The sequence below is a fragment of the Bos mutus genome, chromosome 18 (assembly GCF_027580195.1).
Source record: "Bos mutus isolate GX-2022 chromosome 18, NWIPB_WYAK_1.1, whole genome shotgun sequence".
Lineage (NCBI taxonomy): Eukaryota > Metazoa > Chordata > Mammalia > Artiodactyla > Bovidae > Bos > Bos mutus.
In genome coordinates, this window is record NC_091634.1 from 47090103 (window position 1) to 47113828 (window position 23726).

Here is a 23726-nt window from a genome sequence, read left to right on the forward strand (position 1 = left end):
TTCTGAAGAATAATTCAAGTTCTGCTCTTGGTTACTACCCATTCAGCACAATCCCCTGTCATTTTAAAATTTATGATTCTTCAGAATAATTTATTTTTTTAATGTGTCCCTGGGGCATTTTGAGATCTCACTTAGAGGGGATCCTAAGGGGAATCCTAAAAGGTTTCCAAACTCTCCTTAACGGAACTCCCTCAAAGGAACTCTTGGTGGAGGGAGGAGAGGTAGGTCTCAAAACTCAACACAAGCGAACAGGGTTGCTTTGATTGCTGTGGGGCCTCACCCTCTCAGTCACTCATCAGAGTGACCCAGATTAACTGACACGTATTAGCATATTTGTTCATAATTACAGGGTGTACTAATCTGAAGGTTCAATTTGTCCTAGTCAAAATGAGATTAAAATATATTGGTTTAAGCATGCCCAGAATAATATATTGGAAATTACAGTGTTAGTGGGTGAGAAGACATCAAAAATACTCATCGAAATGTGACCTGGTCATGTTAAAATCCAATGGTAGCTGCTGTGGATGTCTGAGGAAGACTCCAAGTATGATTAGAGCATACAAGTATACTGCCATCTCCAGAGCGTTTTGACTAATGAGAAGGTTGTCACATTCTGCAGGCAAGAAAAAGCATTTCTGCAGTTATGCTTTCTTTGAAGTAATTGGCAGTGTGATTAGCATGAAGAGGTTGGAGTGATCCCAGAGTTCTTCAAGCTCCATCTTCCTTCTTAACTAAAAAGTAAAATTGAGTTTGATTAAATTAAGGTATTTTTTTGTTCTTTGGAACAAAAAGTTACTACTACCTCAAGTATATGGACTCCAATTGAACTCCATTCTGCTTCAGAAAACAGATGCAGGGAGACCAGGTAGGCAGTTGTTACATTATGGGATCTCATGATAAGTTTACCAGACCTTACCTTTACCGCTTAGATACTGAAAACAGGAAAACTTAGAAAGAGGTATGTTTAATTACTAACAAAGGTAAAGGGAGTTGATAAAAGTAAGAGAAGTAGCATATCTGAAAAAGAAAGAAAGCTATTGTTTTTCTGTCCCCTGACTTATGCTCAAAAAAAAGAAGCTGGGTCACCTGTGTGCCTATTCTTAACCAAGTTTGTGGTTGTTAATTTGTTAGTGTGGCTATCTGTGCTGTATGTTGTAGTTACAAAGGAGGTATAACCAGGATTATGCTTAGTCACTTCATATATTCATCTAATTTTGAGTGCTGTTGTGGGCCAGCCAGTCTTCTAGTCACTAAAGATACATAAGTGAATCAGACAAGTCCCTCTTTCTAGTAGGAAGAGACAGATAATAAGAAAATAGTGGATAATATAAGTAGTAATTGAAATGCTATTTATGCATTTATTTATTATGTATTATTTATGTATTTATGTATAAAACAAGATGAAGAAGAAAATATGGAGCTTCTTTAGCAGTCAGAGAGCCCTCACAAGACTCGAATAAAAGGAGGGAACCAGCCATGCAGAGTGTGAGTCTAGGCAAAAGGAATAACTAGTCCCTAAGGCAAGAATTAGCTTGGTGTGTTGTGGAAAGAAGGCCTGTGTAGCTGTAGATAGCAGTCGGAAGGTCAGCGGGATGGTCAGGACATAGGACTTCTGAAGTCAGAGTAAGAAGTATGGATTTATTCTAAATGGAATGGGACTCTGTTGGTAGGTTTTATGAAAGGCTGTGATGTGATCTGATCTATGTTTTGAAAGGATCACTGGCTGGTGGATACAGAGTAGATTATAAGGGACTATGGCAGAAGTAGCCAGTTTTCTTCCAATATCCATTTTACCTTTCAGTGGATCTCTGAACTTTAACCACACAATCACCCAAAATAAATACTAGATTTTGCAGTTTTCCTTGGGATTAGGTGTGGCCATGTGACTAACTCTGACAGTTACGTGTGTGTTCAACTTTGGGGGAGTGGTGGTGTTTTTGTCACTCGGTTAGAATTTTTATTTTGACATCATGGTAGATTCTAAGCAAATGTTTTTAAAGGAAGGAGGAATGCCCTGTGGCATTTCTTCATTCTTGCTAAGTGTAATGCAGGCGTGGTAGCTGTAAAGATATAGTACCTGGCACTCCAGCATCTATACTGGCCCATCAGATGACCTTGGGAATGAAGTCATATACAACTGAACAGTAAGATAGAAGAAGCTTAGCCTCTTTGTTTCTTCCAGTAGACTATCACTCTCCTGTTGAAGTTGTCTTTAAAGTGTGGTTCCAGGGCCAACAGCTTTAGCATCACTAGGGAATTTGTTATAATGCAAGTTTTCAAACCCCACCCCAGAATTCCTGGATCAAAATCTCTGGAAGTAATGCCACCCCCACACACACAAGTCTGTGTTTTAATAAACCTTACAGATGAATATGATCCACGCTAAAGTTTGAGAACTACTGTCCTAGTGATTTATTTCTCAAACATGGAAGAACTGAGTAGGATGTGGACATTTTTAATCCTTGATATATGTTACCAGATCAACCTCATCAAAGCTGTGACAGTTTACAGTCCAGTGACAACATAAGTCAGTTTCCTATATCCTGACCAATACTAGAATCTGTATTTTTATATTAGAAAGGCTGAATTTTTCCATTGTTTTTTCTTGGCACTTTAGTGGCATAATCTTTTTTCCCATTTATTTGTAGTTTTTATTTATGTTTTGGTCTTTTGTGAATGAAGTTGTTCCCTACCCAAAAGTATGAATTCACCTTTCTTTTCATTCTGCTATTAAATTTTCTATTTAGCTTGAAAAGGGGATCTACTTTTTTCCAAATAATTAACAAGTTATCGCAGAACTATTTATTAAAACTGCCCTCTCACCAAGTATTTCAAATATTATATAAATCATAATAAATTCTGGGATATATATGTCTGTTTGGGGCTTTTTTCTTTTCTTCCAGTTTCTAACCTAAAAGCCCATTGAGAATAAGGACCATGTCTTTTTGTTTCACTGTAGTTCCAGGGACTGAGTCAACTACCTGTAATACAGTGAATGCTAGTAATGTTTGTTGACAGATACCAGTTTCTTCCTCTACCATTGCTACATTTTATAATTCTTGTAGCTTTATAGTAAGCATATTATTTTTATGAATTTTTTTATATTTTCCTTGGCAAATATGGAAACGTCTTTAAGATGACCATCAGAAGCATTTTAAGTATCTAGAGAAAAGCTAAGATTTTTATTAAAACATCATTAAATATTATCTGACTTACTGGGAAGAATTGTTACCTTTACAATTGTTTCATTATCCAAAATGTATTACTTCTCTATTGTATTACATTTATTTACTTACTTGTTTATTTTAGTCTTATGCTCTTCCCTTAATAGGTGTAATAGTTTCCCGGTAATTCTCTTGGGACTTGTGGGTTTTAAAATAACATTGTCTATAAGTAATAGTTTTGCCTCCTTTCCAGTATTTATTGCATTGGCCAGAATTGCCACTATTAAGTAACAGTGAAGAGAATAGACCTGACCTTGATTTTTACTTGATTGAAAAGTACAGCCTTAAACTGGAAGTTCTGGAGACAAGATTGCAGGTAGAATGCTAATAACAGTGATTCAGGGTTAAAAGGAGTAGCTTGGAGGATTTGTGTTTAATACCTTGAATAGCACCTGTCTTTATCATTTAGGCCTTCAAGTCAGATCTGTATAGTACTCTATGCTAAACTCCAAAGTCAGAGGTGAGAACGTACATGGTGGGTACGACTTTTTTCAAACATGAGATCACAAGCAATTCTCTGCGTGACTATACTTTAGGGTTGTGGAGTTTAGAATCTTTATTTTGGCATGGATTTCTTTTCTTTTTTTTTCTTGGCATGGATTTCTGCTTTGAAGAATCAGTGCCTTCCTGGGTACGTTGTTTTTGAATTTGAAGTGTGAAATTTTTCTGGATTGGAGAAATTATTGACCCTTTGGTAAGATATAGACGGGAACAAGTGACGCATAGATCGGGACTAAGGACAGAGCAGAGCGCCGCAGCACTGCTTCATGTACTAGGTAATGCCAGTGTTTGGCATCAGTGGAGTTTGTTTTAATATCTCAGCCTGATTATAGCAAGCAATTTGCAAAGATCCTATTGTACAACTGGGAGAAACTATGTTTATTATGATACAGAATTTAGAATGATTAATCGTTAGAACTGTATCACCACAGCTATCACTATATATTTCTATCCCCAATTGTTCAAACTTGCCTTATTCATTCCTTTTATTCAGTGGCATAGTTCATTTGGTTGTGAGTAGTAACATTTGGGGAGGGGGATTATGAGCAACACCCTATATAAAGTAGAAGGAATAAAAGGTTGTTTGGTCTAATTTATTTTTAATATGATTTTTCTACCTCAGTTGTATATTGTGTGCAAATTACCTAAATCATGTTTTAAAAAGACATGCTTTTTTAAGTCATTATATAGTGTAATTTTCCAGGCACAATTCATCTTTTTGCCATAGTTTTACTGTTCTCCTGGTTTTGATTTATTGATTTCTTACTTTCCCTTTCTGCCTGACTTTGTATTACTTACATACTGTGAATTACAAATGTGAGAACTGGTAAATTGTTCTGCCTGTGAATCAGGAGGAAAGGTACAATGAGCACAAAATTTTGACCAGTTGTATACCATCTGAATGGGATGATATTCCTTGCGAAATAGTGTCCTCTATCAAGATTCATTGATACAGTTGTGGTATTTGCTGAATTGTCAAATATCTGTTATTATTCTAGTTTGTTTTTCTTTTTTTGGCCGTGTCTCACAGCTTGCAGGATCTTAGTTCCCAGTCCAGGGATTGAACCCAGGCCCTCAGAGGAGAAGGCTCAGCATCCTAGCCACTGGACCACTAGAGGATTCCCTAATTTTTCTTTTTGATCAGGAATCTTCTGTGTTTTGTTTTTGTTTTTTTAAATAGTGTTTCAAAACTCCATTCTCCTAACTCTGATCCAGTACAAAGATGTGAAGAGTCTGGAGGAAGGATTGTTCCTACATAGCGTGAGATCTTCAGTACGACTAGCAACCAGAGAGAAGGAGGGGTAATTAGAGTTGTTGCAAGTTGACAGAGGAGACAGAGGTCAAGGAGGATACAGCTAAAATGAAGATGTATATGCTTAGATTAGAAGATGTAAACAGCACAAGATCCCAAGAACTCTGTACATTGGTGACTTTGGGGGGTAGATGCCTAGTGCATGGTACTGAGTGAAGAACGGCTTGGCCATCTGCCAGTCCCTTCACTAGCCATCTCTTCTGTGCCTCCATGTCCATCACCCCTAAACATCCTTTAAGTTACCAAATGCAGTTTACACTACATCTGAGTCGTAATCATGTCATAAATCTCTCCTCCTTCCCATTTATATTACCACTGCTCTGCTTCAAGACCTTAGCGTCTTTACTTCCTAAATGACCTCTCTTTTTAAAAATTTAGATTCCACACCATCATCAAGATAAGTGATCTGAAACACAAATGTGATAATGTCACTGTCTAGTTTAAAAAATGAAAACTCAGTTATTTCTCCTTGTAGTCAAAGGTTTAAACTCTTTAGCATGGCATTCAAGGCTTTTTACAATCAGATCTCATCCTACTGTTTTTTTGTGTGTTTTTTTTTTTTTTTTTTGCCTTCACTGAGTCTTTGTTGCTTTGCTTGGACTTTGTCTGGTTGCAGCAGGCTGCAGCCACTCTTCATGTCAGTGCACAGGCTTCTCATTGCCGTGGTTTCTTGTTGTGGAGCACAGGCCCTAGGCATGCGGGCTTCAGTAGCTGCAGAAGGCAGGCTCAGTAGTTGTGGCTCACGGGCTTAGTTGCCTTATGTGTGGAGTCTTTCCTGGCCAGGAATCAAACCCATGTCTCTTGCACTGGCAGGCAAATTCTTATCCATTGCGCCACCAGGGAACACCCTCATCCTATTTCTAACCTGATGTATCCCTTTTCCCCTCCACATGCTATCTGTACTATCCTACTCAGAATTCACTAACACTTCCTAGGTAAGTTTTCATTGTCTAAGCTGTTTCTTTCTCCCTCTCCTGGGTAGAAGTTCTATTAGGTTTCACTAGAATAGATCTTTTTTCCCTGAAGTTTTCCTCACTCTGTTCCTCTTAACCCCCAGCAGAATGAACAAATGGTTCCCTTTTCTGCTTCCATTGTGTTTTCCATGTAACCCCTGCTAAATTCTTTTTCACCTTGTAGATTGTCTTTGACAATACGTTGACTCCTTAAGGATGAAAGTTTGTCCTAATATCCATGGTTTAGCAGAATGCCTAGCACATATAAAGGGCTCTGTGCAATGTGCATCATCTCATTTCATTTTCACAACAGCCTGTGTGGTTGGTGTTATTAGTACAACATCCCCATTTTACAAATAAGTAAACTGAGCTGAAAAGGTCTCACAACTGGTAGAAATCAAAACTTGAACCCCAAACCTAGATCCACCTAACTCCTGAAGTCCATTCTCTTATAACTGTTTTGCTTTATCTCCTACTTTATCTTTTGCTTTATCTTTGCTTTGTCTCCTGCCTTAATCTGTGCATCCTCTGTGCCTGCTATCCAGTAGGTACTCTGACGTGCTTCCTGACTGACTGAATGAAAAATAAAAACTCCAGTTCACACAGGAGGCTGATAATGTGGTTTTCATTGAAAGAGTGAAAGATACCAGTGCACCATTCTTAAAAAGAATGTGTTATCGTCAAAACACAAACATACAAAACAATATATTATTCATTGGGGATCAGAAATGTTAAACTTAGGGGGAGGGGAGAAGCTCCATTTTCTAAATAGTGCCAGCTTTTGTAATGAAGGACACAGCTATAGAATGTCTTGAATTGATTTCTAGGAGACTGCTGCCCCCTTACTTCTATTTTTATTAAGAATGTTCTCACAAGTCAAATAATCTAATTGAACTTTTACTGGCATAACATATTGCAAAGCTAGCCATAATGCATGTAAGGTCTGAGGAGGTAGAGTGCAGTAAATATAGAATAATTGGGATCAGCACAGTTCGTTGTACAAGAAAAAAATGGTATGTATTTTTGCATCCATCATAAATTGAAAATGTACTTATTAGTGCTTGTATAAATGAGTGTGATATCAATTGTATTTTTTCTTGGGTTGTCTTGTCAAATAGTAACTCAGAACATAACAATTAATAGTATTGAGTGTGAATGTTAGTAAGAAATAGGGGGGTTTAGTATTTTTTTTTTTTTTTTGTCATCTGATTTTTCTCATAAACTTGGTAAAATCTAATACAGATTCAACTTTTTAACTTATCTTCTCTTATTTTTCTAGTGTTGTTAGTAACAGTACTTGTAGTGGAAGGAATTGCTGTGGCCCAAAAGACCCAAGGTAAAGAATTTACAATGCTAATTTACTACATGTTCAGAGCAGTAGGATGGCTTTTTGGAAGGATTACAACTTTTGAGTACTATTTCCATAATCCCTCTGGGGTGTTTCAGTGACCTAAGGCTTTCTGTCAGTCTATCAGCTTTAATTCAGCCAGGTTCAGCTGCAGTTAACTAGAGTAAATTGTTAACATAAAATCTTACACTGATAAATTTTAAAAATTGGCATAACTAGTGACTCCTAGAACACTATGGATTATGTCCAAAAATAAGATTCATGCTTTATCACCAAGCAAAAACAAAAATCCCTTTTTTCCAGTGTAGACAAATGAAACATTTCCATCAATATCTTATTCAAACCCCTGAGGACATGTTCCAGTTATTGTTTATGAAAGAGGATTAGCTAGAATGATGTTTGAGCCAGATTTCTATTTCAGAGTTTAGTACATTTCCTAAATAACCTGACTTATTTTTATTTTCATCAAAGTTACACATACACCTGACAAAAATTAAAGCATTCTAAAACGTTAATTAGGAAAAATCAGTCTACCAGCCTCCCAAACCCCACTTCTCCATGGTAATCTACCAGCCTACCAAACTGCTCTTTTGGCTGATTCTTTTGGTATTTTCCTGCATATTTCTGAATAACAAAGTATATGGTTATTCTCAGTTATTTCAGTTTGAAGTAGTAGGTAATTTTCCCACCATGGAAGATAAGAATTTAGCTGTTTTTTGCACCTACTCTTCACCTAACTTTTGCACCTAACTACACATAAATGTTCTTTTTAACTTTGCACCTGCAGTACCCACGTCAGTATTTTTACAATTCTGGTTACATCTGTTCAAGTCACCACTGGGCTTTTTCATATGAAAATTTTATCTTTGGTTGTAGGTTGTAGGAAATTTTTCTTTCCCTTTTTTCTTGTTTAATTTTTAAAATTCTCTTTTCTCCATTTTCTCTCCTGTCTTTAAGGAATTCTTATTATTTGGTTACTTTTTTAAAAAAAAAATCTTTTCTATTTTTCCATTTCTCATTTAACTGTTGTCTTCTCAGTAGTCTTCATTGAGACTTCTAAACCAAGAATTGGAAAACTTTTTCTATAAAGGGCCAGATAGTAATTGTTTAAGACTTTGCAGGCCATTATAGTCACAGGAGCATCTACTCAGCTCTGCAGCTGCAGGGTGAAAGCATGAATGGGCATGTATTTATTCCACTAAATTTGATTTTCCAGTAACAGGCAGCAGACCAGATTTGGTCCAAGGCCATAGTTCATGGAAAGTGAAAATGTTAGTCGCTCAGTGGTATCTGACCCTTTGCAACCCCATGGACTGTATGTAGTCCACCATGGAATTCTCCAGGCAAGAAAGTCCATTCTCCAGAGAATCTTCCCGACCCAGGGATCAAACCTGGGTTTCCTGCATCGCAGACAGATTCTTTACAGTCTGAGCCACTTCTGCTCTAAACTTTTTTTTTTTTAATTCTATTTTTAGAAACTTTCTTTTGTTTTCTAAATAATCTCTTTGTTTCAGAGTATGCTGTGTTCTTGTGTTATAGATATGCGTTTGACCCTTGAACAATGCAGAGGCTAGGGTAAGAGTTTAGGGTTAGTCAGAAACCTGCCTGTAGCTGCTGGCGCCCCTCCGTGTTTGAGGTTCTGCATCCTCACATTCAGCCAACCACAGACGAGCACCACGTGCATCCACGTGGTTCAAAGGCCAGCTACTCCGTTGTTCTCTGAGAAGATTAAAGGGTAGTTTTGTTTAGTGCTTTTTTTTTTTTTAAGTATTCTATAATCTCTGCTTCTCAGAGTCGCTTTTTTATTTGTTTTTAATCTGTTTTTCATATTGGAGGCTTCCCTCTCATGTCTGGTGCTCCTTGAGTGTCTCTCATAGTTATGAAAGGAGCACGCAGATCTGCTTGTTAGCCATCTGCAAGTGTAGACAGGGCTTCTTTACTGCTGCCTTTCCTGGTGAATGATTGAATCCACCTATGAATCTTTTTCTTTGGACTCATTAGTTTCCCCAGAAAAGGTTAAGATTCCATTTCCTGCTTAGAGGCTCTATATCTGACCAAGAGGCCTTTGGGGAGTTGAGTGGGGGAGGAGAAGGGGAGTGTGGTTCAGCATGTTAACATTCACCTCATCTCCCTGTTTTCTTGTTGGTATTTTCACCCTCTGCTGTGCCTGATGTTCCCTGGTCCAGCAACCCTGTTCACTTTCTCCAAAGAAATAGTATTATTTTCTGATGCGGTGATAGAGCATCATCTACCTGGTTTGTGGAGTGGGAGGGGGTATTAGGAGTCAAACTGATTGCAGACTTTTAACCAAGCCTCATGTTTTTAAAAATACCCAGCTTCACCACTTCCACCCCCACTTCTAGAGATACCTACCACTGCCAGAAGTTATTATTGCAGCTACCTATTTGTACTTACGGGTTTATGCCCTTTAAAAAATTATTTACTGTTGTTTAAGTGGGCTTTGAAGAAGGAGCAGAGCTAAATGCATGTGTTCAATCTACAAGCTTTAACTAAAAATCCCTTTGCAATCTTTGAATCTTATTTCAGCTTGAGTTAAACTAAATATAGAGGTACCATACCTGAGAGAAACTCCTGGAATTCTTTTATTTTGTGTCAGAATTGAATTTTATAGAGTTTTACTAATTTATCAGATTCTCCCACATGGTTTTGCCTTTGTAAAATCTAAGCATTTTATTTCCCTGTTGTTTTACATGGCAGACTTGTCCTCTAGAGCAAATGCTTCTGCTGTATTCAATCTGTTATACTAAATTTGACAATAGTTCTTAAAAATTGCTTGTGTGTGTGTAACTCAATTGGCAGTTGTTTGGGGAAGTTGTAGGGGAAACTAACTAATGTTTTAAATTTTCCATAAGATGGACAAAATATTGGAATGAAGCACGTTCCTGCAACCCAGTGTGGCATTTGGGTTCGAACCAGCAATGGAGGTCATTTTGCTTCACCAAATTATCCTGACTCATATCCACCAAACAAGGAATGTATCTACATTTTGGAAGGTATTTGACCAATTTCTATCTTTCATTGGATGAATGTTAACTTTTTTTGTGAAACTAAATAATTGGTTAAATGCTCTTTTTAAACCAATTTGAACAAAATTTAAACATGTATTTTAATTAAATCCTAGTCATTATAAATATTTCTTAATACTGCCAACATTAACAAAATAATGGTTGAAGTTTTATAAGAATTTTTAATCTCCTAAAATAATAATTAACTAGATGCATCAGTATATATGAGAAACTTCTCTGATAAGAAACTTACACTTACTGACATCTCTTATTAGGCTTTATGAAATTTATGTCCATGGTTATATTTTATGTTTCTTTCATTTCTTCTGTTTTTCTGTTTCATCATGGTACATTGTATCTCATGAATCAAGCATTAGCTTCTCAACTCTTAATTTTGAGCATTCCACTATATTTAACTAATTTAATATATAGCATATGCCAAAGGGAAAGATTACTATAATTCTACAGATAGCATTAACATACAATATAACAGTTATTATGAATTTTATATGTAATAACAGTATAATCCTCATCTATAAAACAGTAACAGAGCAGTTGTGCTTTTCTCACTGTGTCAGGACATTTTTACTTTTTCTTGTTCACATTGCCCTGATTTACTTACTCTTTCTTTCTAGCTGCTCCACGTCAAAGAATAGAGTTGACCTTTGATGAACACTATTATATAGAACCATCATTTGAATGTCGGTTTGATCACTTGGAAATTCGAGATGGGCCATTTGGTTTCTCTCCACTTATAGATCGTTACTGTGGTGTGAAAAGCCCTCCATTAATTAGATCAACAGGGAGATTCATGTGGATTAAGTTCAGTTCTGATGAAGAACTTGAAGGACTGGGATTTCGAGCAAAATATTCATTTATCCCAGGTAAATAACTTATTGTTTCAGTAGCAAGATCTCACTCTGGTTTTAGAATCTTAAGACTAGAAAACAGAAAATCCAGTCAAGTTTATCAAATAAAGGTTTTTTAAAAATTACCAAGATCAAAGGGAAATCAGCCCATGAATAAATATTTAATAAAAATTAGAAATAGAGCTGTATCACTTGAATTTTGAGGCACATCATATATGGTATTACATTATTTCTTAGATTTAAGTTTTATAACATATATCAAGGCCAAAGACATCATAATAAACACATTTTAAAAGTAATTCAACAAATTTGTCTTTTCATGATCTCTACCAAAAATTATTTTGGCAGGTTTTTTTCCTTTGGAATGGTTGAATTAAACACTTATTTGAATAAACAGTCCCTAGAAAATACTGAACAGTAGAAAGAATAGTGCTCTGTACTTGAAGGCAAAAGATCTGGGTTTGAATCCTTTCTGTGCCACCTGCTAGCAATAAAATTTAGTATTAAGCTTGGACTTGTGCCTGAGCATTGCTGTTGATAAGACAAGAATATCTTCGTGAGGCTGCCATAAGTAATTAGCAGAAACTTGGCAGCTGAAAACAGTGGTAATTTATCCTCTCAGAGTTCTGGAGGCCAGCATCCAGCAGGGTCACTTCCCTCTAGGAACTCCAGGGGAGAATCCTTTCCTAGCCTCTTCTTCCTCTGGTGGCTGCCCCAGCATTCCTGCACCTGTGGCCTCATCACTCTGATCTTTGCCTCCATCTTCACATCCCCCCAATCTTCTCAGAATGCTTAGCTTAATCACACCCTTTGCCTTAGAATGTAATATTCACTTTTTCTTAACCTTATAAGGTAATAAGGTAGCCTTTTAACCTTATAAGGTAATAGTCATAGGTTGTGACAGTTGTAATGTCACATATCATCATATATTTGGGTGGTGGGAGAGGGTCTCCATTCAGTGCAGTCTACCCTTCTTACCTACCACAGAGTTATGTGGAAACACTTTGTAGTCCTCAGAGCCTGTCCACTGTAAAAGTATGCATATCCCTAATGCAGAAGCCCAGAGATACACTAGTTATTACTCCTGTCTTCAGAGAACTCACAGACTTAACAAGATGAAAAAGTAACAATGTAAGAATCATATAATCTTTGATGTTTTTATGCAAGAAATTTACTAACTTAAAAAAAAATTTTAATTACAACAGCCAAATGAAAATATCATAACCATATCACCCTATAAATAAAAACCAATATAAGCAATATGGTATGTATCACTTCAGATGTTTTTATCTTTTTATTTTGTTTATTTTATATAACAGAGATCATGCTATTCTTTCAACTGTGTTACCAGTCTTTTTTTTTCTCCTGAACAATATATTCAGCTTTTTTTCCCGTTTTAAGTGTCACTTCAGATTTAAGTTCTTAATGTCAAAATGATAACATTTTCAGAAAGTGAAATTTATACTTTTTTTTTTTTTTAGAAATTTTAGGCTTATAGCAAACTGAGTAGAAAGTACAGAGTTACGGCATACCTTCTAACCACCCCCGCACACACACAGGCAGTGCTGAAACCTAAGATGAACATCCAGCACCCAGGGTACATTTGTTACAACTCAGGAACCTGCAGTGACACACATCATCACCTAAAGCCTGCAGTTTACATTAGCGTTCACTCTTGATGTCGTACATTCTGTGACTTTGGACAGATGTAGTGGTGTAATGATGTATCTACCAGTACATGGTCATATGGAGTATTCCAGCTGCCCTAAAAGTCCTGTGTGCTCCGTGTATTCATCCCTCCCACTCCAGCCCTGGCAACCAGTGATCTTTTTACCGTCTCTATAGTTGTGCCCTTTCCAGAATATCATGCAGTTGGTATCCTACAGTGTGTAGCCTTTTCAGATTGGCTTCTTTCACTTAGTAATATTTGTTTAAGGTTCCTCTGTATTTTTCATGGCTCGGTAGCTTTTCTTTTTTTTAGTGCTGAATAATATTTCATTGTATGAATGTACCACAGTTTGTTTGTTTATTGTGTAGAAGGATATCTTGGCTGCTTTCAGGTTTTAGCAACCACAGATAAACCTGCTATAGACATCCATATGCAGCCATTTGTGTGGACAAGTTTTTAACTCATTTGGCTAAGTACCGTGGAGTGCAATTGTATCATATTAAAATTTGTCTTAAATTTTTCCTTAAATGGAGAGTGGTGATGTTTGCACAGCATTGTGAATATACATAATGCCACTGAACTGTACACTTAAAAATGGATGAAAGGGTAAATATTTTACTACAATAAAAATAAATTTTAAAATTACAAACAGGTGTCTAAAAAATTTGAAAATTCAGATAGACATATAAACTTGTCAGAATGAAAAAATTGCTAGTCTAAAATATCTTAGACTAATTAGCCTATTTAAACCTATTTTAATTGACAGTTTTTATATGTAACTGATTGCTTAATTCTTGTTAATTTCTTTTTTTTTTTTTTTGCCATGCTGCATGGCATGTGAAATCTTCATGACCAGGGATTGAACCCATGCCCTCTGCAGTGGAATCTTAATCTGCACCAAATCTTAACCATTGACTTTCAGCATGATTATCAAAGTACATGTTGAAAAAAGTAGGAAAAATTTTAGCCTAAATTTAGAATACATCACAGAGACTATTCTTTTTTAACTAAACCCAACCTCCCTAAGTAAAAGAAAGTAACAACACTTCACCAATTTTGCAGAGATGTGTCAAAGATAAATCTAAATCTTAACCAGCATTAGAGTAAAAAAATCATAGCAACTATCTGGCAAGTGAATCAGAACTTCACACGTAGGCAAGAATTCTAGGGATATTGTCATTGCACTAAAATTTTCAGAGTTATTCCAGTTACTTCCAGGAAGTAGGAACCCATAACGAGCCTCTGCCTCAACAAATATCACCAGTAGCTCAGAGAATTTCATGTATTTAAAAGATACTAGTTTCTCATCGTTAGTAGGTTTCATCCACATTCACAAATCCCTGGACAAAATTTATTTTATAAATATGGCTTAAATAACTAGACAGCCATGATTTAGCTATTTATGAATTACCTATTTATTTTGACCTTTTTTTTTTCTTTAGTAGTCAGATTGTGGCATCCTCACCCATGTTATAAAAGTAACACAATAGAGAAAGAAAAATTGTCTAGAGAATTAGAGCTAGTCCTGATTTTGCCATTATATTATCCAAAATAGTCATCATCTCTCTCTGATTCAGTTTCCTCATCTATAAAATAAAATATTACATGATCTTGATGTTATTGTTATTAGCATAATATTAAACATAAGGTATGTAGAAACTCTGAAGTACTATAAAATGCAAATGTAAGGTAATTAGTCTAGAAATCTTAAACATTTTCTTTTTATTTTAATGTGTCTATATTTTAACCATAAACCATATGAAGTTGCTCTCATGGTACATATAATAGAAGAAAAAGAGCTGCTTTTCTTTCAAGCATCTTTACATATAAAGATGCCTGGCTTTGTTTTTTAATATTTTTAAAAGCATTGTTCAAATGATTAAGATACCTTTTTTTTTCTTTCAGGTAGTCTAAACATATTTGCAAAAACCTGACTCTATGTAAGACTTTTTTATATAATGTATTTTTGGTGCTGAAGTATCAATTCAGTTAATTGATTTAGTTATTAAAAATCAAATACCTGACCAATTTAATTAAATCAGTTATTTTAATATAAACTATTGATTGTCAACTTTCTGTGAACTATTTCACAGGGAAGAATATACCGTATATCATTTAGTCTTCTTTCTTTTTACTGCCATTGTGAAAATACAGCTCATTAAGCTACTACAGTGGGCTTCCCAGGTTGCTCAGTGGTTAAGAATCCACCTGCCAATGCAAGAGACGCAAGAGACATGGGTTTGATCCCTGGGTCAGGAAGATCCCCTGGAGAAGGAAATGGCAACTCACTCCAGTATTCTTGCCTGGAAAATTCCAGGCAAGACAGGGGAACCTGGTGAGCTACAGCCTATAGCTTAGTCACTCAGTCTTGTCCAACTCTATGACCCCATGGACTGTAGCCCACCAGGCTCCTCTCTCCATGGGGATTTTCCAGGCAAGAATACTGGGTTGGGCAAGCTGCCTTGCCCTTCTACAGGGGATCTTCCCAAACCAGGGATTGAGCCCAGGTCTCCTGCATTGAAGGCTGATTCTTTACCGTCTGAGCCACCACGGAAACCCAAGAATCATAGAGTGGGTATCAGGCCTACCTGATTCCCTGAGTTACCAGGGAAGCCCGGGCTACAGCCTATGGGGTCACAAAGAGTTGGACATAACTGAGCACACACACACACAGCTACTACTATGGTGAGGAGGAGTAAATTATGTGTAACATAAAATTCACTGTTTTAACCCTGTTAAGTGTACAAGTCAGTGGCATTGAGTACATATACAGTGTTGTGCAACCATAGCCACTGTCCATTTCCAAAACTGTTTTGTCATCCCAAGCTGAAATTCTGTCCCGATTAAATACTTAACTCCCATTACCCTATCCCTACAGCCCCGTGAAAACTATCTCTATTAATTTGACTAATCCAGGGACCTCAATAAATGGAGTCTTACACTGTCCTTAACTGTCTGGCTTATTTTACTTAGCATAACGTTTCAAGACTCATCCATGTTATATAGCATGTGTTAGAATTTCATTCCTTTTTAAGACTGGATAATATTTCATTGCAGTCTGTATCTTTCTACTAGCTACTGCAGTTGAGAAAGAGTTGTGAGTTTCAGGTAGCATAAATAAGTTATTAATTCATAATGTGATCAAAAATTTAAGCATTATCATTTTTAAAAACATCAATCCTATAAGTGAGCAGTGCTTTGTAGTATACACCAATGAAAGCTTTCTCTTGCTTTGTTGTTAAATGCAGCATTAGATATAACATAAGACATTAAGCCTTAAATTAACTCTAAAATATCTCGGTGCCAATCACTTTCTTCTTTTCTCTGTTACAGATCCAGACTTTACTTACCTAGGAGGTATTTTAAATCCCATCCCAGGTTTAGTATATTACCTCTTTTTTTTTCTCTTGGCATCTTTGATTAGTCTTATTTTCCTTTGAACATCATTCATCTGTCCTTTCTAGATTGCCAGTTTGAGCTATCAGGAGCTGATGGGATAGTGCGTTCTAGTCAGGTAGAACAAGAGGAAAAGACGAAACCCGGCCAAGCGGTTGATTGCATATGGACGATTAAAGCTACTCCGAAAGCTAAGGTAGTATTAAGTACGCAGTCACTTCTGAGGATGATATAATAAGATGTGATTTGTACATTGTGTTATTTGGTTCATGCAGATACCTACTGGTTAGTTAAACTGATGTTGCAACTTTTTTTAAATTTTATTTCAGTCACATTATTGAACACCTAACATCAGCATTGTTGTAGTTAAATAAATTACAATATAAACTTTAGGAATATTACACATACATTAATATTCTTATTTTAAGATTCTTAAAATCTGTGTATTCCTAACCAGACAGTACAGGTATTGATCAGTGTGATCATAGATTCATAAACATCTTTATGAGGAGGTAAAACAGGCCATAAGAGGTTGAAGTGTCTTGTCAGAGATCTCAGTGTTGGTTATAACAGTGTCAAAACCAAAACACAAATTGTCTTAGTTCTTAGAACATTGAACATTAGAACTTAGAACATTGTCTTAGTTCTGTGTTCTTATCATGCTGTCCTCTGCTAATCGTGTAGAATTTTTATTGGAAAGTACCACAGGGAAGGATGCTTTTATATAACTGACAGATTGAGACTGGTTCCTAACTACTGCTGCTTTTTGCTTTTAATTTGTACTTCTGGGAATAGTAACAGTTAAAATTGTATTTATTGTATGTATAATGTAATAAGAGGGGAAAAAAGTGAGGGTAAGAGAACAAACCTTTAAAGAATTAACAAAAATTTAAAGTTGCTGGTAATGTGATGGATTAGATAACCTGAAAACCTACCTGTTACAAAACACCTAGAAACATTAAATAATATGTAATAGACATCCTTTTTAAAGCATAGATAAACCCCCCAAAAGAAGATAATTCTTATTAACTAGAAGTGCAAGAACTATAAACCAGAGCAATAAGCTGAAAACTGCAATTGATGGTACAAATGCCAAATGCCCCTTGCTGATTTCAGTAACCTGTAACTACTCGGGTGAACGTGCCAGGAGCCTGATATTACCCACACGGAGACAAATAAAAGGCCTAGGGTTCATGTGGCCTTTGCGAGGTTCACCACATAAAGCTGGAACCCACAAAGGGAGATGGTCGCCATGAAATGGTAAAAAAAAGTCTTCCATGAGCACAAGTTGTAACAAAAGAAGCTTATCTTTTGGGGCTCAGTCTCAGGATGGGGGTGAGGCTGAGGTCTCCCCTGACAGTTGATACCTAGAAACCTATCTTTATTAGTTTGGGGTGCAAATTTATGTTCCATGCTCAGCCCAGGAATCACTTAGCCCCAAAATGAATAAAATGGTCCTGGGCTTATTACACCTTTTGACTCATCTGGCACAGATAAATACAAATAGCCATGTAGGCCACAAGATTGCCATAGATAAAACAATAGACCCCCGAATTAGCGTCTAGGTGAACAACTCACCGCAGGTTGAGTTAGCAGGCGTAACAGCAGGAAGTTCCTTAGATCCCCAAGATCTGAAGTGTTTTAAATATCCAACAAGTAGGTATCAAAATATGAGAAAGAAAAATACCAAGGAAACTTTAAAAATAACCAAACAGATCTTCCTCAAGTAAAAAGTACAGTATTGAGAGATAGATTTGAGAAAATGACCCAGAAAGTAGCTTGAGGATGGGAGACAGTGGCAATTTATTAAGAAAATTGTAAGAAATAACAAAAGGCATTGACATACAGTGATTCTCAAAGCAAGGAAAAAAAGTGTTACTTGACCCTGAGTTACAATCGGCATCACAGACAACACAAATATCTCCAAAACATCTAGAGGGAGAAGAGACTACCTAGAAAGAATAATAAAGGAATAACCAATAGCTAAATAGAAGCCAGAAAGCAATAGAATAACATCTTCAAAGTGCTAAGGGAAAAAATTAACCAGCAATCTGAAATTCGAACATTCCATGTCCAACTAAACTGTCTTTCAAGAATGAGGGCAAAATTAAGGTATCGGGGGCAAAAATAATCAAACCAAGTGCTACGGTTAAAATCCAAATGTATCTGTTTTAGGTTAACTACAGAAAATTTTGAAAATACAAAAACCAGAGAAATAGATACTAAAAGAGCTAGTATAACTATTAAAATTGAAATCAAGATGGTCACTAATTCATAAGGAAGATATATTTTAAATTTTATGTATTAATATAGCCTCAAAATACACAAAACATGAATTGACAGTTGTCAAGGGAAAATTGTGACAAATCCACAATTATAATGTGTAATTTTTTTAACCTCTCAATAATTTAATCAAACATGCAAAAAAAATTGTCAAGGCTTAGGTTTAAACATCACAGTGTGCCTAATGGAACATGGTATCCTAACTCCCAACATTCAGAGATTTTACATTCTTTACAGGCATGCATGAAACATTTATGGAAACTGATCCATACACTGGATGGAAAAAGGAAGTCTGACATACACACCAGTGCTTGGTATCATACAGAGCATTCTCTGACAAAAGTACAATTAAATTAGCAACCAGAAACCAAAAGATAACTTTAAAACCCCATATGGTACTAGTAAAGTTGGATAGTTGCTTGTAGATCAGTGAAGTTAGAACCATCTTCATACCATACATACACAAAAATAAACTCAAAATGGCTTAGAGACTTAAAACAAACTTTGAAACTCCTAGAAGAGAACATAGACAAGCATTCTCTGACATAAATCGTACCAGTGTTTTCTTAGGTCAGTCTCCCAAGGCAATATAATAAGCAAATGGGACCTAATCAAACTTACAACCTTTTGCACAGCCAAGGAAACCATAAACAAAATGAAAAGACAAGCTACAGAATGGGAGAAAATATTTGCAAATAATGCACTAACAAGGGCTTAATTTCCAAAATATTCGAACAGCTCATACAACTCAACAAAGAAACAACCCAAGCGAAAAATGGGTGGAAAGCCTGTATAGACATTTCTCCAAAGAAAAAATATAGATGGCCTGTAGGCTTGTGGAAAAGTGCTCAACATTGCTAATTACTAGAGAAATGCAGATAAAAACCACAATGAGGTACCACCTCACACTGGCCGGAATGGCCATCATTTAAAAGTCTACAAATAACATATACTAATAAGGGTGTGGAAAAAAGGGAACCCTCCTACACTGTTGGTGGGAATGTAAGTTGGTGTAACCACTACAGAAGAGTGTCCTCAAAAAACTAAAAATAGAACTACCATGTGATCCAGCAGCCCCACTCTGGGCATATATCCAGATAAAACTATAGTGGGTTCCTGTGTTCCTGCTGCTGCTGCTAAGTCACTTCAGTCGTGTCCGACTCTGTGCAACCCCACAGACGGCAGCCCACCGGGCTCCCCTCCCTGGGATTCTCCAGGCAAGAACATTGGAGTGGGTTGCCATTTCCTTCTCCGATGCATGAAAGTGAAAAGTGAAAGTGAAGTCGCTCAGTCGGGTCTGACTCTTAATGACTCCATGGACTGCAGCCCACCAGGCTCCTCCATACTGGAGTGGGGTGCCATTGCCTTCTCCGTCCTAGCAGCACTATTTACCTTAGCCAAAACATGGAAACAATGTAAATATCCATCAACAGTTGAAAGGATAAAGATGTGTTACATGTATGCAATAGAATACTACTTGGCCATAAAAAAAAGCAAAATAATGCCATTTGCAGCAACATGAATGGAACTAGCTATTATCATACTAAGTGAAGTCAATCAGAAAAAGATAAATACCATAGGATATACTTACATGTGGAATATAAAATAATACACAAATGAACCTGCCTGCAAAACAGAAACAGACTTACAGACATGGAGAGCAGTGGAGAACAAACGTTTGATTGCCTAGGAGGAGGGACAGTGGGGCAGAGATGGAGTGGGAGTTTGGGGTCAACACATGCAAACTATTACATGTAGAATGGATAAACAACAAAGTCCTACTATATAACACAAGGAACTATATTCGATAGGTATAGTTGAGTTAAACCATAATGGAAAGCAGTGTCTTTAAAATGTGTATATCTACGTATACACACATGCCTATATATGTGTATAACTGAATGGTACAGCAGAAATTAACACTGTAAGTCAACTTCAATTTTAAAAAAATGTTCAGAAATAATAATATATCATCTAGTAATTGATACATCACAGAAGAAATTAGAATGAAAATTTGAACACATTCATAAAAAAAAAACTTAGCAATAGTGAAAATACTACATATTGTAACTTGCAGGATATCCCTAAGTGTACTTTAGGGAATTTGTGATCATAAATACTAATTTTAGAAGAAGAAAAAGATTTAAATTTAATAAGCTGAAGAATCCAAAGAAAGGATAATAACAGAAGACCAGAGATAAATGAATTTCAAAATTTACAGAAAGGAAGACTCAACAAAACCAAAAGCTGGCCTTTTGTTTAAAAAAAAAATAGCAACAAGCATACTTCTGGCAAGAGTAATGTAGAAAAAAGACAATATTAGAAGCGGGAAAGGTCATTCACTCAACTACAGCTGATTTAAAAAAAAAAAAAAGCATTGTAAGACAAACTATGAAGAATACTTGCTGAACAACAGCAGCAAAGAATAGCATTTCCTCAATAAATAACAAAGGGAAAAAGAAAACCAGCAGGGGAGTGTACAGATTAAAAAAGTACAAGTCAAATGGGTTTGGATTCAAACAAACTACAAAAGGCAAGGAACATTAAGAGACAATTAGAAGTCTGAACACTAGAATTTGATACTAAGGAATTATTCATTTGGTTAATAATAGTATGAAGTTATTTTTTAACATCTTTAACCTTATATATGAAACTAATTACACATAAAATGATATCTCTAGAATTTGTCTTAGAATAATATGTGAGGCAGAAGTGAAAGTATGAAGGGTGTGAATGTGAAAGTTGCTTAGTCACGTCCGACTGTGCGACCCCATGGATTATACAGTCCATGGAATTCTCCAGGCCAGAATACTGGAGTGGGTAGCCTTTCCCTTCTCCAGGGATCTTCCCAACCCAGGGATCAAACCCAGGTATCCCGCGTTGCAGGCAGATTCTTTACCAACTGAGCTATCAGGGAAGATAAAGCTAAAGTTAGGGAATGGGTAAAATGAGTTTATGACACTATTTTGTCTGCTTTTGTGTGTTTGAAATTTTCCGTAATCGAAATACTTTAGATTGTTCTTTGCTAATATATTTGTGAACAGTCTAAGTGAACAATTTACTGAAATATATAATGTATGTGTATGCGTACATGTTTACATACATATAATTTATCAAAGTCAAAGAAATAGAAAAGCTAAATAAACTCTTAACAAATTGACAAAACTGATTTTGTATTAGATTGGTACAAAAGTAATTGTGGCTTTGCATTGTTAAACTTTGCCATTTGATACTGGAGTACATTCTTAAATAAATGTTGTATTATAATCATTTTAATATGCATTTCTCACTGTATTTTTTGCTAATGACTTTATTACTTGCTGTTTATTTTAGACTATAGAAATGATATTAGACAAAAAGCATTTTTGAGCAATTTTCTTATTTTGAGTTCAAAATGGGTCAAAAAAGCAGCAGAGACAATTCTCAACATCAGCAGTGCATCTGGCCCAGGAACTACTAATGAGCATACAGTGCAGTGGTAGTTCAGAAAGTTCCACAAAGGAGATGAGAGCCTTGAAGATGACCATAGTGGCTGGCCATCAGAAGTTGATAATGACAAGTTGAGAGCCATCATTGAAGCTGATCCTCTTAGAACTACACAAGAAGTTGTCCAAGAACTCAACATCAACCATTCTGTGGTCATTTGGCATTTGAAGCAAATTAGAAAGGTGGAAAAGCTTGATAAGTTGATAGCTCACGCCGCTGCTAAGTCGCTTCAGTCGTGTCCGACTCTGTGTGACACCATAGACGGCAGCCCACCAGGCTCCCCTGTCCCTGGGATTCTCCAGGCAAGAACACTGGAGTGGGTTGCCATTTCCTTCTCCAATGCATGAAAGTGAAAAGTGAAAGTGAAGTCACTCAGTCGTGTCCGACTCTGTGCAACCCCACGGACTGCAGCCTACCAGGCTCCTCCGCCCATGGGATTTTCCAGGCAAGAGTACTGGAGTGGGGTGCCACTAACCACAAATCAAAAGAATTGTTGGTTTCTCTTATTGTACTCAACAACAGCAACCATTTCTCAGTTGGATTGTATATGACAACCAGCAAGGACCAGCTCAGTGATTGGACCAAGAAGAAGCTCCAAAGCACTTCCCAAAGTTAAACTTGTACCCAGAAAAGGTCATGGTCACTGTTTGGTGGTCTGCTGCCAGTCTGATCCACATAGCTTTCTGAATCCTGGCAAAAGCAATCCATCTGAGAAGTATGCTCAGCAAGTCAATGAGATGCACCGAAAACTTCAGTGCCTGCAGCTGGCCTTGGTCAACAGAATGGGTCAATTCTAATATATAGTGGAACTACATGTAATCTTGTTCTGTATTTTCCAAGTCTACTGTAAATGTGCTATCATACTTTCATAACGTAAAAACATAAAAATTTTATAAAAATGAGCCTTGTTTTTCTCCATAATATCTGATTCTGACTACATGTTGCACAACGTGCTTCAGAAGGTGAATGAATCAGAGGTTTTGCCTCATCCAGCGTATTCACCTGACCTCTAGCCAGTGGACTGCCACTTTTTCAAGCATCTTGACAACTTTTTGCAGGGAAAACACTTTCATAACCAGCAGGATGCAGAAAATGCTTTCTGAGAGTTTGTTGAATCCTGCAGCATGGATTTTTATGCTACAGAAATAAACAAACTTGTATCTTGTTGGCAAAAATGTGTTGATTGTAATGGTTCCTATTTTGTCTAACAAAAATATGTTTGAATCTAGTTATAATGATTTAAAATTCACAATCCAAAAATGCAATTACTTTTGTACCAAGCTAATACTTAAAATATGATAACAGAAAAACTGCCCTAATTAGATTTTACCAAATATTTAAGGAACATGCTATATAAAACTGTTATATAAACTGTTTTAGAAAACTGAAGAAGAACTTTCCCCAGCCTGTTTTATCAAAACTAAATAGATAGCATGAGAGAATTTTAAAACAGAGACTTATTTGTAAAATGAAGGAGAGAGAAAAAGACCCAAAAGACTAAGTAGCAACAAACTAAACCTAACAAGTATTTTTTAGAAAACTTGACCAAAGATGGGCTTATCTTTGACATTTGTGGACAGCTTACTGTGAGAAAATAGAAAATCAAATGATATGGTTTAGCATATTGACACATTAAAGGAGATAAATCCACATATATCA

The 23726-nt window shown here is 36.3% G+C and overlaps 1 protein-coding gene across 3 annotated transcripts in view; it reads left to right on the forward strand.

Annotated features, from left to right (window-relative positions):
• The window catches only part of NETO2 (neuropilin and tolloid like 2), a 65426-nt gene that overhangs the window by 3434 nt on the left and 38266 nt on the right, over positions 1 to 23726 (forward strand). For 2 of the 3 annotated variants that reach the window (XM_070388475.1, XM_070388477.1), the window contains exons 2-6: positions 7270 to 7326; positions 10212 to 10352; positions 11000 to 11248; positions 16236 to 16280; positions 16367 to 16494. In XM_070388475.1, the coding sequence (XP_070244576.1) occupies positions 7270 to 7326; positions 10212 to 10352; positions 11000 to 11248; positions 16236 to 16280; positions 16367 to 16494 (620 nt within the window). The remainder of the gene's footprint in view (positions 1 to 7269; positions 7327 to 10211; positions 10353 to 10999; positions 11249 to 16235; positions 16281 to 16366; positions 16495 to 23726) is intronic. The other variant, XM_070388476.1, reaches the window with a different exon arrangement.